The sequence below is a fragment of the Barbus barbus genome (genome assembly GCF_936440315.1).
Source record: "Barbus barbus genome assembly, chromosome: 12".
Classification (NCBI taxonomy): domain Eukaryota; kingdom Metazoa; phylum Chordata; class Actinopteri; order Cypriniformes; family Cyprinidae; genus Barbus; species Barbus barbus.
In genome coordinates, this window is record NC_136740.1 from 15,415,591 (window position 1) to 15,432,670 (window position 17,080).

General features: G+C 36.0%; 2 protein-coding genes across 2 annotated transcripts; both read right to left on the reverse strand.

Annotated features, from left to right (window-relative positions):
- Positions 1–311: 311 nt before the first annotated feature.
- LOC306877965 (otoancorin-like) lies at positions 312–15,107 on the reverse strand. The gene is made up of 30 exons (XM_079430031.1): positions 15,046–15,107; positions 13,566–13,656; positions 13,335–13,429; positions 12,359–12,380; positions 11,923–11,959; positions 11,673–11,802; positions 10,781–10,849; positions 10,396–10,586; positions 10,109–10,263; positions 9,820–9,900; positions 9,350–9,465; positions 9,054–9,196; positions 8,387–8,495; positions 8,072–8,293; positions 7,830–7,991; positions 7,555–7,695; positions 7,414–7,469; positions 6,742–6,862; positions 6,503–6,621; positions 6,212–6,347; positions 5,016–5,209; positions 4,656–4,746; positions 4,006–4,171; positions 3,702–3,886; positions 3,109–3,261; positions 2,357–2,499; positions 2,092–2,228; positions 1,895–1,992; positions 1,058–1,268; positions 312–849 (listed from the first exon to the last, which is right to left on the reverse strand). The coding sequence occupies exons 2-30, from the start codon at positions 13,618–13,620 to the stop codon at positions 770–772; spliced, it is 3,618 nt and encodes a 1,205-aa protein (XP_079286157.1). The 5' UTR covers positions 13,621–13,656; positions 15,046–15,107; the 3' UTR covers positions 312–769.
- Positions 15,108–16,399: 1,292 nt separating this feature from the next.
- Positions 16,400–17,080, reverse strand: LOC306877601 (RIIa domain-containing protein 1-like; the record flags this gene model as incomplete). Its single annotated transcript, XM_079429456.1, has 4 exons — positions 16,400–16,464; positions 16,560–16,606; positions 16,722–16,798; positions 17,000–17,080. 4 exons carry the CDS (start codon positions 17,078–17,080, stop codon positions 16,400–16,402), a joined length of 270 nt encoding a protein of 89 aa, XP_079285582.1.

Below are 17,080 nucleotides of genomic sequence, written 5' to 3' on the forward strand. Positions count from 1 at the left end.
CTTTGAAAACAAAATCTTACTGACTTGAATGGTAATGTATATTGCATCTCTTGATTTTTTTAAAGCATTTGGGAGTTTGAGAGACCAAATGTATTTCATTTACCTTAAACTCTTTGATGATAAATGAGGTGTAATAGCTATTTTGAAAAATTGACATAACTCCTTTATGTGATAACAGCAGACAAAGACAAATTAGATGGCTTGTGCATCTGACGAAAGGTTGGCATGAACTTCAGGTCATCAGAAGCTAACCAGTTATGGGTGTGAGGGTGTGAAAGTCTCAGCTTTGACTATTCAAATCTCACGCTTCCTCTCTTTACAGACAGATCTTTATTAACCCTTATGTTTGTGTATAAATGATTTGAAATAGAACACATCCTCTAGTACAAACATTTAACTGCAGTTAAATAACTGATAATAAAGCTACATCTTAGATACACTTTAATGAAGTATACACAGTGTTTACTGTCTCTCATAGAATAATAATAGATGTGCATTTGAAAATACCTAAATAGCAGTATTATCAAATATAGTTTCTCTCTAAAATACATTTAATAAGTTAAAGATGGGCTAGACCCAAATTTTATCAAACCACCATCTCACCACCTTGTACTATCTTTGGTTCTGGTCTAATCGCTTAGTTTAAATGTGCAATCAGAGACTTATTTTTGAAATATTCCTTAAATCTACTAGTTTGCTGGTTGATCATACATCAGCATCCGCCATCGGACACGCCATGGCATCCTGTGGCCTTTGACCCTTCTGCTTCTTAGAGAATGTATCCAAACAACAGCAGTGCAATGGCTTGCATGAGGAGGACACGTACTGCCATGCTCTCTACAGCTGCACCTGGAGTATGAAGAGAAACATATTTGTAAATTTGTTTTATACTATTTTTTTAAAATATCCCTTCAAATGCAATGGTCATTATTTATTAGAATTTTCAAAAAACAAAAAAATATATATATACAGTATATGGGTCACATTGAGATTATTAAGAATAATTTGTGGATGACTATCACCAAACAAGTTTCCTGACCCTTTTCCTGTCACTTACCTCCTTTTAGTGGCAGTGGGGCTGATCCACTGGAGCCTGGACTGGAGATTCCGGTGGAGTTTCCAGTGGGCACTTCAGTACGTACAGTTTTCAGTCCCATGGCTTCATCCAGTGCAGCCTTTTGATTGACCGTCAGCCCTGAACGCTGAGTCTCTGTTACCGCCGCAGCATTGTCAGGACCCAAAGCCTTCAACTGGCTGACCGACAGTGCCTGATCACAAATGACAAGTCACTTTTTCTTTACCTACAGAGCAACTCAATTTTCCAATTACCCAAAATTCTCTCATCATTAACTCACCCTCCTCACTCAATCTCTGGGTTCATATAATGCAAGTGTATGGTACCTCCAAAATTGACACTTCAAAAACCACGAACATGACTGTAAACCATATGACGAAGTGATGAATCAGTATATTTTGAAACTGAAAACTGAGTGTGTGAGAAGAAGTTTTGACACTAAACCATTGCTTCCGGCCAACTTTCAGTATGTTGTGAAACTTGAGTGAGAACTGAGAGTCCATCGTGTTTTTTTTTTTTTTTTTACTTTCTCACTATTGTTTCACTTCAGAAGACATCGATTCATTGACTGGGATTGTATAGAATACTGTTGTTTTTGTTTTTTCACAGTTTTTGAATCATCAACTTTAAGGGAGCCATCCATTGGCATTATGTGGACTCAGAGATTATTTTTCTAAAAGTCAAATACAACGGCACGAGGGTGCTAATGATTAGAGAATTTTCTTTTTTGGGTGGAGAATCCTTTTAAAAAGTAGTCAAACATAAGATATGCAGCAAGAAATAAAACATGAAAGTTTGCAAACAAGAGAGTAAACTTACAGCTAAGCGATCTGAGGTTATGAGAGGGATGGCGGATTGCTGAATGAATGGCAGGACGGTTGAATTTAGACCTCCCAGCTCGGCAGCACTTAAACCAGCTAGAAAGACATTAAATGACACAGCTCTCACATTTTAAACTTGAACTAGTCAAGTGTAGATATACAAGAGTTTATCACTTAGTGTTCTTTGTAGCTCACCAATGATGTTGCCCATAATGCTGACTTGAGCTTCAGTCCAGCTGTGTGATTTTCCAAACGCAGCCACTGCCTTTTCCTTCAGATGCTCTGTAATGTTCAGAGGACAAAGAGCACGACCTACCGCCTCTACTGACTCCCTGAGAAACACACACATCACAGGAAATCACAATGACCAGGTATGTACACAGCAGTTTTGTTGTGCTGTAGGGTAAACAAACGCAGTTAAAACTGAGAATATAACCATGAATGTGGAAGTGTGTCTGACCTGAAGCTGAGGGAATTGAGCTGATTGATCTGGCCAGGTTGTAGACCACAGATAAACTGTCCCAGACCCACCATCTCCAGCTGTCCTAGTCTAGACACATTGATTCCAGCCACCCTTTCAAAGGCCTGCCAGACTGCTGTCCTCTGCAGAATTCATCATTTTCCGTATTTGCTTTTGTATATTTTTAATAAAAATGTATATATTTAATACATGCTAAAAATAAATAAATGTTCGGCGTCAATAAGATTTTTAAATGTTTCTGAAAGAAGTCTTTTATGCTAACCAAGACTGAATTTATTTGATCAGTGATACAGTAAAAACAGTAATATGAAATATTATTACAATTTCAAATAACTATTTTAAAATGTAATTTATTCATGTATTGGCAAAGCTAAATTTTTAGCAGCCTTTACTCCAGTCTTCAGTGTCATGATCCTTCAGAAATCATTCTGATATGCTGATTTGCTGCTCAAGAAACACCTATTATTATCAGTGTTGAAAACAGTTGGATTTTTCTTTTTTTTATAATATAAAGTTTGCTGATTTTAAGATAGATAAATGTTTTTGTAACAATGTAAACATCTTTACTGTCACTTTTGATCAATTTAATGCATCCTTACTGAATAAAACTTTAACAAAGTAAGTAGATAAAATAAATAAATACATGTTTCTTTCATAACATTTTTCTAAATATATATATAATTTGTAGATGATGTTTGGTGATTGAATGTGTGTGTGGGTGTTTGTTTTACCTGTGTCTGGGTAAAGTTGCAGGTGGTCATAGTCTCAAGAGTGTCCAGTGAGGCAATGCTGAGTTTGCCAAGCTCTTCAGCACTGAAGCTCTGGCAGATGCAGCCCAGATCAGCAATCTGAGACTCATTCAACATGGACACACTCCCCCATGCCTGCCATACACAATAGACATTGTCTTTGACCACTGAAGTCAAGTTGTAAAGGTTTTCTTAGATTCTGTTGTATATATATTAGAATTTAACTTGCAGGGTTGTGTGTGTGTGTGTGTGTGTGTGTGTGTGTGTGTGTGTGTGTGTGTGTGTGTGTGTGTGTGTGTGTGTGTGTGTATACAGGTTTATATATCCTGGTGGGGACTTAAACCGGAATACACACAGACTCATGGGGACTCGTGTCATGGTGGGTACAAAAACTTATAAATCATACAGAATTAGTTTTTTTGAGAAAGTAAAAATGCACAAAGTTTCCTGTAAGGGGTAGGTTTAGGTGTAGGGCGATAGAAAATATGTTTTGTACAGTATAAAAACCATTACGCCTATGGAGAGTCCCTACAAGGATAGCTGACCAGACTGTGTGTGTGTGTGTGTGTGTGTACCTCCAGAGTTTTTTCTCTGAGTGCAGCCAGTTGTTCTGTGCTGTAGCTGGTTATCTCTCCTAATGTTGGCACACCATCTTTGAAAGTCTGCACAGTCATATTACTGAACTGGGTGGGAGTCCAATATACATTCCCCTGTTCGAGGTCCTCAATATATGTGAGCGTGGGCCCTATTAAGGTGGACACTGTCAAAGAAAGAAAGAGAAAAAAGAAAGAAAAGATAAATGGCATATTGTTAGATATCACTAACATTTCCACTATTGATTATTCTGGTTGTTTCATATGCACTCTCTGGCACACATACCTTCACGCTTCCTGCGATTTTGTAATGTGCTACTTGTTTTGAGGTCAAAAAGTTTGCGACGAAGTGCAGAGAGATCAAACCATGAGCGGAACTCCTTTGGAGGAGGAACCACAGGCTGACTGGGCAAACTGTCCATCAGGTCTGACAGATATGACTTTACCCAGCTCTGCAAGACAGATGAGCAGAATGGAGGGATGGATGGTAAAATGAAAAAGAAATTAATAATAAAATAAAACATTATGTAAAATTATGGCCATTTAAAATAAAATTAAGGAAACAATTATTAATTTATTTGTTCATTATTAAAAAAACAACAACAGATAGATATTAGTTTTATAGTTATTTACTTAAAAATACATAAATAGCTGTAAGAATGCTTTAACAAATCTATTCAAATGTTACATTTAATAATGCTAATATTTATAATAATTATTTTAATATTGAATTATATTATAATTATTTAAATATATATATAATATAGCAATTACATATTAATACAAATGCAAGAATTAAAATAATTTATTTATTGTTTCCTTTTTTATATTAATTAAATTCATTTGACATGAAATACATTTTAAATTATGTACATTTAATCATTAAATCCTACTTTTTCATAATCTACTCGTCAACAGCATTGCTGAGATTCTTACTTTGGATGGCAGCTTTACAATAGCAGTGTCATTAAGTAACAAAAGTGGTCCAAGAATCCTCATATCTTCCTCTGACCATAAAGTAGGGTCCCTTGTTCAAAGAAAAGACACATGTATTATTAACAGCATTGCAAAATGTCTAATTGCAGCACAGGTTGTTTGATTTAAGGCTAGAGATGAAGGCTATTTAATGTGAGGAATTTTTCAAATGCTTAAAATGCACTTGTTTTGAAGCCACAGCAGGCGCAGTCTCTTTAACCATGAAACAATTAGAATACGTGGGATGTGGAATCTGAGGTCTGCAGAGGTGGGTTGTATGAAGCCATTGTGGGTTGTGTGTGATTTTGCACATGCTGTTACCCATAGGTGGTCGTAAGCAGCCTGAACAGATGTTCTCTGTGCTGTTGCTGGATATACTGACAGGATGCGAGAGCCTGAAGGGTGGAGTTCAGAGCTGCGGAGTTCAGAGAGGAAATCCAGGCTGGGTCTAACTCACACACCAAAGAACCTAGAGTCAAAATCTCTTCCGCAGACAGATCAGACGCGTTCCTCTTCTGCACAGATACAGGATACAGATTAGGACAGTGCCTGTAGTTGTAATACAGAAGAATCCTTTTCCTTTTCTGCTGATGTCACATGGTCTGCATTGTCTACTGGATAATGTTAAGCATCAGCCATTTTGTATTCTACTGTGCTTCTTTTCTATTGTTTTTCCATGTAAACATCCTATAAATGTGTGCTTTTCTAAAAGCAAAAATGTGAGACTGTGAAAAAAGCCACAAGGTCTAGAGACATGTTTTTAACTTTTAACTTGAGCACTGTGATTTTAGAACTCTGGGTCATGCATGAGATGCTGCAAAAGACGCTGCGCAAGATGAGATCCCATGCACAACCATGTTTACATAGAAAGTCACCAGGTGTGTTTTTAAAAAGTTTAAAAGGGGCCATTCCCACAATGAATTGCAATGGTTGTAATATGAAGTATTACATTCTGCTGCTTCTTTTAAAAAAATATTTCAACATATGATACATGCAAAATGTAAAAATATTCAATCTATTCCATTTTAGTTTTCATTCTTTTAATTCAGCTAAGAGGTCACGCTGTGACATTGATTTGGAGAGCAGCAAATTTGCATAAGCTTCCGTTTCCTGTCTCCTGCGATTGCATTGATCGTGTTAATTACATTGCTGTCTGGGAGGGTCAGAGAGCTGTCAGAAAGCATCAAAATATCTTCGTTTGTGTTCCGAAGATGAACGAAGCTTTTACGGGTTTGGAACGACATGGCGGTAAGTGATTAATGACAAAATTTTCATTTTGGGGTGGAGTAACCCTTTAAGTCTGACTGGATTGTGGTATGTAATGCACACCATCCAATCAGTTCATGATGGAGAAGTCTCACCCTGCATTTTTTCTTGTTAAATATTCTCTTTTACTCAGAAATGCATCACATTACTGAACTGAAATGGCTTGCAACCAGCGACACGTTAACTTTAGATGAGTGTGGGTTCTTTTGGACAGGAGAAGAAAAGCCTGTGTATATGTGTGCACATATTACCAGGCAGCTGATGGCTCTTTTGGTAAGTGCACTGCGTGCTGGAGAGCTGTTTGGTAGAGAGGACAGATTGACTTGATTCATCTTCTCCATGAAAGCGGGACACACAGCATCGGACAGGTTTTGAATCTTCTCCACTCTGAATGTTTCATGACAGAATGGATAGTGTGAGAGGGGACAAGTTAAAAAAATAAAAACTCATCTGTCTTAGCATATGATTTAAACTGAAGTTAAATTCAATTTGAATGCATTTAACTTTTATACATATACAGCACTGTTCTGTTCTGTTCTTACGGTAGATGGATGAGCAGCACAGCTGGGATGGCCTGGAGATCAGAGTTGTTAAAGACACTGAAATATCCTTGTCTCTGTTCCTCCAGACTTGCAAAGACTTTTTGAGCTGTACAGCGAATCTAAGAATGAAAAGGAGATTGGGATGGAATTTTATTTATTTTTTATATATTTAATCATGGAAAAGTGGCAAACTTGGTGAAAAAAGGTGTGTGGAGGCATGATGAATATGTGATGTTTACCTGAACCCTGGAGAGCCATGCGCAGGAATTGTTAAGTGTCTGTGCCATTTCCAAAGCATCAGTTCGATTGATTTTTTCAATCATTTCACAAGTGACACCCTGTACAGCCTGACCCAGATTCCTGTTGACAACACCATGAGCTTGATCAGTATACTACATCTTAAGGCTGCAATTCACTACAAAACTTGTGCACAGATTTTTGCTCTGTTTTGCAGTCTGGACAACTCAACGCTAGCTGTTGAAAGTCAAAGCCAGTTTGCAGATTCTAAGCAGTCAGCGTTGACAGAGTTCACAGAAAATTGTTTAGTGTATGAGGGGTATAGATTTCAATTTTTTAGCCTCAGACTGTGATCTAGTCAGTGGCTTTCAAATATGTTTCATATTTTAAGCCAATTTTAGAACATTTTATCTGATTGTTTTATTTTATCATGCATTTCCTAGCAATGAAGCACACATTTCTACCATTATGCAGACATTTATTTTTATTAAGATGCAATTCTGCATCTTTATCGTTAGTGATTTTTTATTTTGTAGCAGTAGCAGCTTAATTTTTATTTAGTTATTTTCTTAGTTTTTTTTAAAGATTTTATCTATCTTAATAAAAAAAAAAAATTCTATGTCTACATAATATATAGCGTTGCTGTATTATGTTACAGTCATATATAGTCTCACCGTAATTCGCCAAGATTGATCTTATTACCCCAAATCTTCTTCAGAAGGAAAGCTGACTACAGAGAGAAAAAAGGAAATTAGAGAAAAATGGGTGGAGTGGTAATGAATTTGGATTTTTCTATTACTATCTAGTGTGTATACTTGAGCACGAGTCCAGCCGCGTCCCTGCAGCTGATCCACAGAGCTGAGGTTTGCCTTCTCCAGCGTGGACAGAGACAGAGAAGAGAGGAGAGAATCTGGCAACCCCTTCACCAGTTCAGATGCATTTACATCACGACCGAACTGTGGATTTGATAAAACCAAGAGAGAGAGAGCAGAATCAAGGATGAGGTAGGAGGGATTTCACTGATAGTTTGGTCACTTTTTTATTCTTTTTATTTTCCATCTCTTTCTGAATGAACTCATCTTATTCTTACCGCTTCCAATAGTGCTGTTCTTTGTAGGGAGGACATCTTCTCACTCATAGTGTTCAGGGCTTCATTTCCCAGCAGCCCTTCTGCTTTCACATTCTTGAGGAGCGAACTGGCTACCCCTCTCACCACCGTACCCAGAGACAACAACTTCTCACCACTTATATTCTACAAAAGACAACATTCTAGTGAAAACAATATATATAAAGAGCAAAACTGAGCTCTATAAACTGAGCAGAAACTCTAACCTTAGCAGCTCCCAACAGTGTCTTAGCCAGAGTCTTAGCTTGAGCTGGGCTCCAACTGGCCTGACTCAAGCTGGTGAGACTGTTGTTCAGGTCCCCAGAGGTGAAGCGGGACAGCCAGGAAAGAGGAAGGGCAGACACGGCAGATCCCAGAGACTGCAGAATCTCAGAGGAGGAAGAATTGCTATCTTTCTCCAGAATGTTCTGTACTAGCTGTCTTTTCACCTGAGGGACGGTTGAGTGGAAGAAAAAGTAACATTACCATTATGCTACAGAGATTTGGGAGCAACAGCGATTCAATAAAGTGGCAGTTCTGACCTTGTCTATTTCAGGGTTGTTACAGGCATCAAGCTGAGACAGCAGTTTTCTACTAAGGTTCAGATTCAGAGACTGTGCACCATCAAAGAAACAAGCCAGAGAGCCCAGCCTGTGAAAAAGGAAGAAGTTGATAAAACAGGAGTGAATATGTTAGATATCCTTGGAGACCTGTTTCCATATCAGAGTAAATAAACTAAACACATAACGAGACTTTAAATTTTGAAACTTTTTTTTTCCAAAAAATTGCGACTTTATATTTCATAGTGTGACTTTAAAATCTCACTGTTGTGATTTTATACATTGTAATTGCAAATCTTTTTCTTATAATTGCGACTTACACTTTAACAATATGACTTTATATCTAGAAATTATGAATTTATTTGTTATCATTTCAATTTACATTTTACAATGTAATTTTATATCTTGAAATTTCAACTTTGTTTCTCATAATTATGACTTTCTGTATCGCAATGCAACTATATATTTCATAAATGTGACTTCATTTCTTGTAATTGCAAATTTCTCACAATGAGACTATATTTTTTAATCACTCATTCATTCAAAGCAGCATCAGGCCTCCAGAGGAATCAGTGTATTACTGCTGATAACCTAAATATCTTTTACCAAACACATGCACTAAAAACACACTAATGATGGAAATCCTGACCTGTCCAGGTTTTGAGTGAAATTGTCGCTGCTGGAACACTCTTGTTTCAAGCGTTGAAAAAGTGTTCGGCCAAGGGCAGGCTGTATTCCATTAACATTTTGAAACGATGGAGAGAAATCTGGAGTACTGAAAAACTCACATAGCTGAGAAAGAGAAAGATTAATATAGTCATTGAACTTGCAGAGTTATAGGTGGTTTTGAATTTAGATTATGGTATGCTCTGAGACACGAAGGCAATGGAACAATACAAACAAGAATTATGGCATTGGTTTGCATATCATGTCACAGACACTGACCTCTTCTTTAGGGATGGTTTTTGCTTCTTCTAAAGACAGCCGAGATAGGAAAGGCCCCATCATTTTCAACACATTAGGCTTCAGCCAGTGCATATTTGGAGAACATTTTTGGAGCGCTGTTGAAGCAAAAAAAAAAAAGTGTGTAAATAAACAATATTAAAATATAAATAATTCATATTTATTCTAAATATATTACATCTATTTGTATTTTCTGCATTGTTTATCTTTGGTGTTTCTCTTTCTTCACTCTTGGGTTTATTATCCACTGTATGTATCATTACAGATCTACCTATAACTCTTTTCTTTCTGAAACACGTTTGTCTGTCTTTGTATTTGGCTTTTCTTTTCCAATGTTTCCTCTCTACCCTATTCTCCACTTTGCCATTGCATTTCAGTTCTCCAGTTTTTCATTTTTCATCTCCATTTAGGTTTTAGTTTTCAGTTCTTTCATTCACTTCTTTCTCATTTACCATTCATCATTGGATGTTGAGTCCCTTGAGCTCCTAGTACATTCATCACAGTCATCACTGATTTGACAGATGGGCCATATTCTAGATTAGTCAAGAAAATAATTGCACAGATTATTTATAAATCATACATTTAAAAATTATCAAAAACGTACTTTAAATGCCCAGTTCAGCTAATCCCAAAATTTTTCTGTTTTACTTGTATATTATATTATACTAAATTACAGTATATTATATTATCACAATTAAAATGATCAGGTCTGTTTTGATGATAAAAGCTTGCAGAACTTACGGATGATAGGTTTTCCAAGTGGCTGGATGCTAAAGGCAGGTGCTTTTAGAAGGCATTTCAATTCATTTAGTGCAACTCTCTCTTTGAGCCACCCTATAACAGCATTCCTCTGTTCCTCAGACAGAATGCTGAACACCTCACCAAACATCTTCATCCTTCAGCATCATGAGGGAGAAGAGACAACAGACACAAACAAGGAAACAATATTTTACTTCAAAATTGAGGACTAAGATAAAGATACTCCATATGTTTAGTCACTTGAGTTTAATAAAACGCAATACGCTCACATTTCAGCCAGGTGAGAGCTTTGTGAAAATGCCGGCAACACAAAGCTAGATGGAGGCATTGTTTCTAAGAAGGGTTTAGCCGTCCATAAAAGCTTTGTTAGATCTTCTTTATTGATGTCTGTTCCATTCTGCATGATCGTCATCCAGGAAAGAGGAGCCATAAATGCCCTCATGAAACAACGAGGACCTTCCTAAGTGTGTGCAAATGTAAAAAAAAAAAAAAATAAAGAGAGAGAATGGAAGGTGTGTTAATGCCATTTTGCCTCCAAAGAATAGTGATATTCGTAGAGCAGTTCTACAAATATAAAGCACTGAACACCACATAGATAAGTGCTACCAAAATAATTATATTATATTATTATTTTTCTGGAAGTCCAGCACTAACCGTACTATTCCTCATGAGATCAGTCATATGGCCCATGTTGGTGCAGTTCCGCATCTTCTCAGCAATGTCCTAAATTTAATGTAGATTTCCCATCAGGATGAACATAAAATAAAGACAAAATACGGACATATGGGTATCTCTTCTGTGTATGTCTCTGTATCTAAGCCAAAAACATGTATTTGCCAATAAATGTCCCTAGCACTTAACTAAATCTGAAAGAACCCTGCAAAAGATTCACAAAGAGACTAACAATGTATTTATTCATTTTAAAAGTTGCAAAAAGTTTTATTGTTGGATTGGGGTTCGGCTTTGGGTTAGAGTTAGTGACCCTTCGCAGGGAGTTTGATTGACAGGCGAGCTGACCAATCATAATGCCGAATCTGCCATGTTTGTCCAACAAACAAACCAGACAAGAGAGTACATTGATGTTGGTTGACTTCAACTTATAACTATCTTTCCACGGTTAAAAAAAGATACCTTCTGGTGTTCATTCATGTTTATTTCATGCTATGAGTAGTAAAGAGGAAGAAATGATCGGTTCACATGCCGCTTGAACTGAGGCGCTACAGTGATCTGTCACGACACATTCAAAAGCCACAAAACTGAATTTATTGATTGAGCAACAATCAATAAAAAATGACAACATTTAAAAGCTGACACTTTGTTTCATATTTGAAGTAACCTGCTCTATCTTGCCTGTCGGCACGTTGTCAATTTGCTCTGTGGTCCGCAATGTATATTCACTGCGTGAGAAAATCATGTGTGGCATGAGAGCCACATGGCTTGTTGGACATAGCAACAGTAACGAAGGTAGAGGGTATTTGCGAAGGTTCAATTGTCTTACTTTAGCTATAGGTAACCATATGCGTGTGTTTGGGATTTTGAGAGTTACCCAGACTGACTCTTGCTCTTCTACTGTTTGATTGAACTGTGGTTTAGAGTGAGAGGGGACAGACTGAGTGAGCGAAGAGAGAAGCTCTAGAAAAATAGAGATGGGGCTCTCCATCATCTGTCCATATGAGCTGAAAGATAAACAAAGAAAATGTAGTAGTTTTCCATGCAATGAAATGTGATCATTAGTATTCAAATATACACCTGGCATATAGTTGCTCTATAACAGTATAATAGCAATAGCAGTCTACCTGTTCAGTGAATTGTTCATAACAGGCACATGGTGACCTGAAACAATACAACCACATCATTTAACAAAAGACACAATGCATGACTGAGAAACAAAATTACTCTCTCTTTATGATTGGAAACAAAAGGAACAAACATTTGCTGGTTCTGCATACTGGTCAGAACTATAGAACAATTGTTATCTGACTTCATAATATACTGCATTTATGACGGTAGATTTGTTCAGGTTGTGGCAGCGCTGGAATGGATGCAATATGCAAATCTATCCTACTCTCTTTCCTTGGGCACTTGTATTTGCTTATGGTTTATGCAATATAGCTCCCTTCATTTATTACATTAAACACAGGTGCAACACATAAGTCATTTTGTTACCATGATACGTAAGGCCAAATGTGTTCAAGTTTACAGATAATGAAAATGTGGCTGTACAAATTTTACCTTTCTTGAAGCATGTGCTCATCTGTCATGAGACAAAGGAAATGTAAATATTACATTACAAAACAATGTAAAGCAAAGTTTGTTCTGAATTAGACTTGCATGCACGCACGCAAATATATGGTTGGTTAATGACTGGTGAACAATGCTAAAATCAACTAGTTAGGAATAAATTCATATTCAAATAATAGTTTCATCTTGCATACTTGGGTGTTTCTTCAATTTTATGACCCAGAAATTGATTTAATTACTTTATTACTTTTTTCCTTTCTTTTTTTTAAGCTTGGACCTGTGTTTACTACATTCTTGTATTTTTCAAATGCCTTAATGTGAATGTTGCTTTACCCTTACATCAGCTTTCAATATTTAAATATGAAACTCCATACTAAAATATATAAATGATTTTTTTTTTTTTTTGTATTAAGATAATCAAAAGAGTGAAATAAGTCATGGGATGTGCGAAGGACACAAAGAAAAATCATGGTAAATATTACCTATAAACTGATTATTTTATTGTTGTTTGAATTTTTCTAATCAAGCGGTAATTTAACAAATTGTGCAAAAAGTAGTAATATGTACATATTTTACGAGGAGGCTAATTCATATGTATTCGTACGACCCCACTTAATTTTGTACGTTTTCTGTGAGGGATAGGTTTCGTACGAATTTGCCATCTTGTAAAATACGTACAGTTTCTCATGAAACGTATGAATTTGTACGAGTGAATTGGTCGTAAGATAGCGTTCAAAAATGTTAAGATATATGATATCTATGAAGTTAGCCTCAGCAGGACAAGAGGTCAGCCATTTTATTAGTGTCACTTCCACGAAATGTTATTGAAGTTACATTGTTTTTTCAGAAAAATAACAATTTAGAAATAGTGTTTCAGTAGAGTCTATAGTTAAAGAAACAACCCATTTTGTACATCAATGAAATTTCTGTTTGAGATATAACTATTGATCATGTGGTAATTAGTTACCAGTTTCTTGGCCATTTCCCTGAAGTCTGCAGGTGGTCTAGGAAATCCTATTGTTGACTGGTTGAAGGGCATCTCCATCATACCCTGGGACATTACTGTAAATAATTACAACACAGAACGATTATACAGAAATTAGTGACATTTTTGTTCATTGTACACAAAACTGTGTATCTTCTATTTAAGATCCAAAATTATGAAATTAAAAAAGTGTAATACTATTAAACCAGTTACCTGTAGCCCACTGGACTAGAAATGAGAGGATCAAAACCTCTCTATATAACCCCATTTTGCTGTTCCCTGTTCTCTTTCTCCAGATGAGGCTCTATGCACATTCAATATGGATTTAGAAGATTTCAATGAATTCATCACAATGCAATGACCGTAAACAGACATTAAAATAACCATATTACATAATGCTCTTCTGCAAAGACTTTATCTAGAGTGGCAGCTTTATTATTTGCATTGGCATTATCTGACAGAGGTAAATCATACAGTATGAGGACAATACAGACATATCTGATGAGACGCAAAACAGTTCCATTCAATTCCCTCAATGTTTGCATAGGCCTATAGTACAAAAACCTTGCATTATTTAAACATGCAAGAACAAAATGAAACTATAGATACCCAGATTATGATGTCAAATACATATATAGGGATAATGTTTGAATAGCAATAAAATACATACATATCACATAGGATAAAATCACCACAATACTACATTAAATGGAGATTTCTACTGCAGAAAACAATACAGTTTCCTCCTGTTTTGTGGTGTCCCTGTTCTATTTGTGTTGTTATTGCATAAACTTGTATCTTATGTTCCAATGTTACTATGGTTTTTGTAGGCATGCCAACTGACTCTCAGATACTGCATATCTTTCCCTACATCTATCTATTTGAGATGAGTGCTAGGATACTGCCTGTGTGAGATCACTCTCCCTGGAATACGGCTAGACAAAAACAGCCTTTATTTCTGATCTAGAATAGCTGTGTGACAAAGCAAATCTCTACAATGTAACTAATGATTGAGTTTCATTTGATTTGAATAGCTTATTTGTTTTGGTCTTATGGTATTATGTTGCTTCAAAGAGTATTATCAATGCATGAACTGAACACATATTTATGACAGATTTGATGCAAACTTTTTTTCTTTAGTCTGCCTCAAAGTGAATGAACCATAGCAAATAAGTTACATAGGTTACCTCAACTGACATCATTTTAGGGTGTTACAGCAAGTCAAAATAGATCCTCAATAGATTCTGATGTCATGTCACCACATACATACATGTATTATTTCTGCAAAACCCAGAACAATACCAGTCCCTGTTTTGAGGTGTCCCTGTCCTGTTTATTAATTTTAAGGGCTTAGTGCATGTAAAGATATTCTTAATACATCTTGATGTCACCAGTTTTTACAATGTACAAATAATCTAATAAAATCATAAAATAATTTTTAACAAATGTATAGATATATGATAGTATCTACCTATAGATAATGCACAATGCTCTGATATTAAATAAGATTCTAAATTCACAAGTTTTACTTAAAAAATGTAAAAAGACATTTAAATGTTGTTACATTTAAGGGTTCACCAGAAACACAGTCATTTATTTATGTTTAAATATTTAAGAAAACAGAAATAAGCAAAAGCAATAAACTACAACATGGACTTTTAAGATACAGTAAAAATGTGATGGAGGTACTCACTGTGAGCGATGATCTTGAGGTGACACAAGTATACTGCAGCTGAGAGTCTGCTCAGCAGGTGCACACTGGGTTCATTTCAACCTGGTTTTCCTCTCAACCCCACCCAACAGAATATGGGAGGTGTGTCGGCTATATGAATTACATGTCGTTTTGTGGGAACAAGATGTGACTTTCCATCACCTTGCATTTTTAAATTTAAAAAGTGATTTTAAATAATATAAGGCATGAAGTCACAGACTTTTCTTATAGCAGTTGAGATTATTATTTTAAATAATTCGCTAGACTGAACGTATCATAGCTTTTTAAGTACATGCTCAATTATGTTGGTATAGGGGTTAATGAGTTGATGTACTGTATTAAAGCCAGATGTTATGTTAAAAGGATGTTTTTGAGCAGTAACTTATTTGGTCCCTGGTGGCTTGTTAAGACCAAAAAAGAAACATGACACTTGTACATTAGTTCACCTTTGGTAGTGAAAAAAAAAATAAAAAATTGGAAATGAATGGCCAAAAGTAAAAAAAACAACACTACTGTAAGTTGGACTGTTAAATTTGACTTAAGCTAAATACACTCTAAAAAATGCTGGGTTAAATACAACCCAGTGCTGGGTAAATATTGGACAGAACCAATGCTATCTCACGGCAATTCGTATGTATTTTACGAGGTGGCTAATTCGTATGAATGCATACGACCTCACTTGTACGATTTAGTGCGATTTGTCTAAACCCCAGTGATGGGCAGGTTTAGGGGCGGGGTTAGGTGTAGGTCATTCGTACAAATTCATACAACTTGGCAACTTGTAAAATACGTACGATTAAGCAAAATTCGTACGAATTAGCCACCTCGTAAAATATGTACAAATTGCCATGAGATCAGGCTGGATAGAACACATGCTGGGTTGTTTGGTTAAATGTTTAACCCAACCTTCTGGGCAGTAACCCAACCGCTGGGTCTAAACAACCCGATCGCTGGGTTCATCCATATTTTACCCAGTATTTCTGAGTGTAAAAATTTAGGATAAATCCATGAATAATTTGAATGGAAAACCAGTAGCTTAAAATGTTCTACCAAACAGTTTATACTACAAAAAATAATAGAAATAATAAGTGATTAATTAGGCTAGCCCTTGCATGTCTGGACATACTTAACAGAACAGAAAGAACTGTTCAATTCAGCTTAATTTGCCTTTCATCTCTGTGGACTCATTTAGCAAACAAGCCTCTCCCCTGATACCTGCACATTAATGGTTGCTGATAATGAATAGTTCAACAAAAATGCTTTCATGTATACAGGGATCAAGACACACATTGTATCATTTTTCTCTTTTATTACAAAACACTATATATCCATATTTTCACTTATTATGGATATTAATTTGCTCCTGAATTTTCTTTGGCAGGCCTGGGTCACTGAAATGATCTGAAAAAAAAGAGATGTTGGCTTTAATTTAAGAGTATTTCACACATAAAAGTACACATTGTTATTATTAGGCTATTATTATAAAATCAATTTACCTGCTGCAAATTCACGAATATCTGTAGGCCTTTTCAGAAACACATCCCTGTTAAAAAGAGAGAGAGAGTGAGGGAGCGAGAATGGATGAGAATATATATATATATATATATATATATATAAAGGTTACATGATCTTGATGGACATAAAACATAACGACTGACCTTAAGAAGTCACTCAGTAACATTTGCACCTCTGGATGAGACCTTAAATATTTTTCATTAGCTATCCGCGTCTTGACCTGGAGCATGTGAAGTCACACACAATTTGGGTTTTGCTTTAGAAATCACATTTCCCATACAATTTATTTAATAAATGTCATATATCTATAGGTTTAGGCTACTGTTCTTTAGAGTTACGAGGTTAATTAGTAGATCGTCATCCAGCGCCAATCAAAATCTGTAGACTCGTTCATAATTTTCAGCAGAAGAAAATGAAATACTTTGAACTGATGCAGCTTCTCCTGCTGCTCGGGGCTTAATGCGCCGACATCGAGTTTCTCCAGAGTATTTCTCTCCGCCAT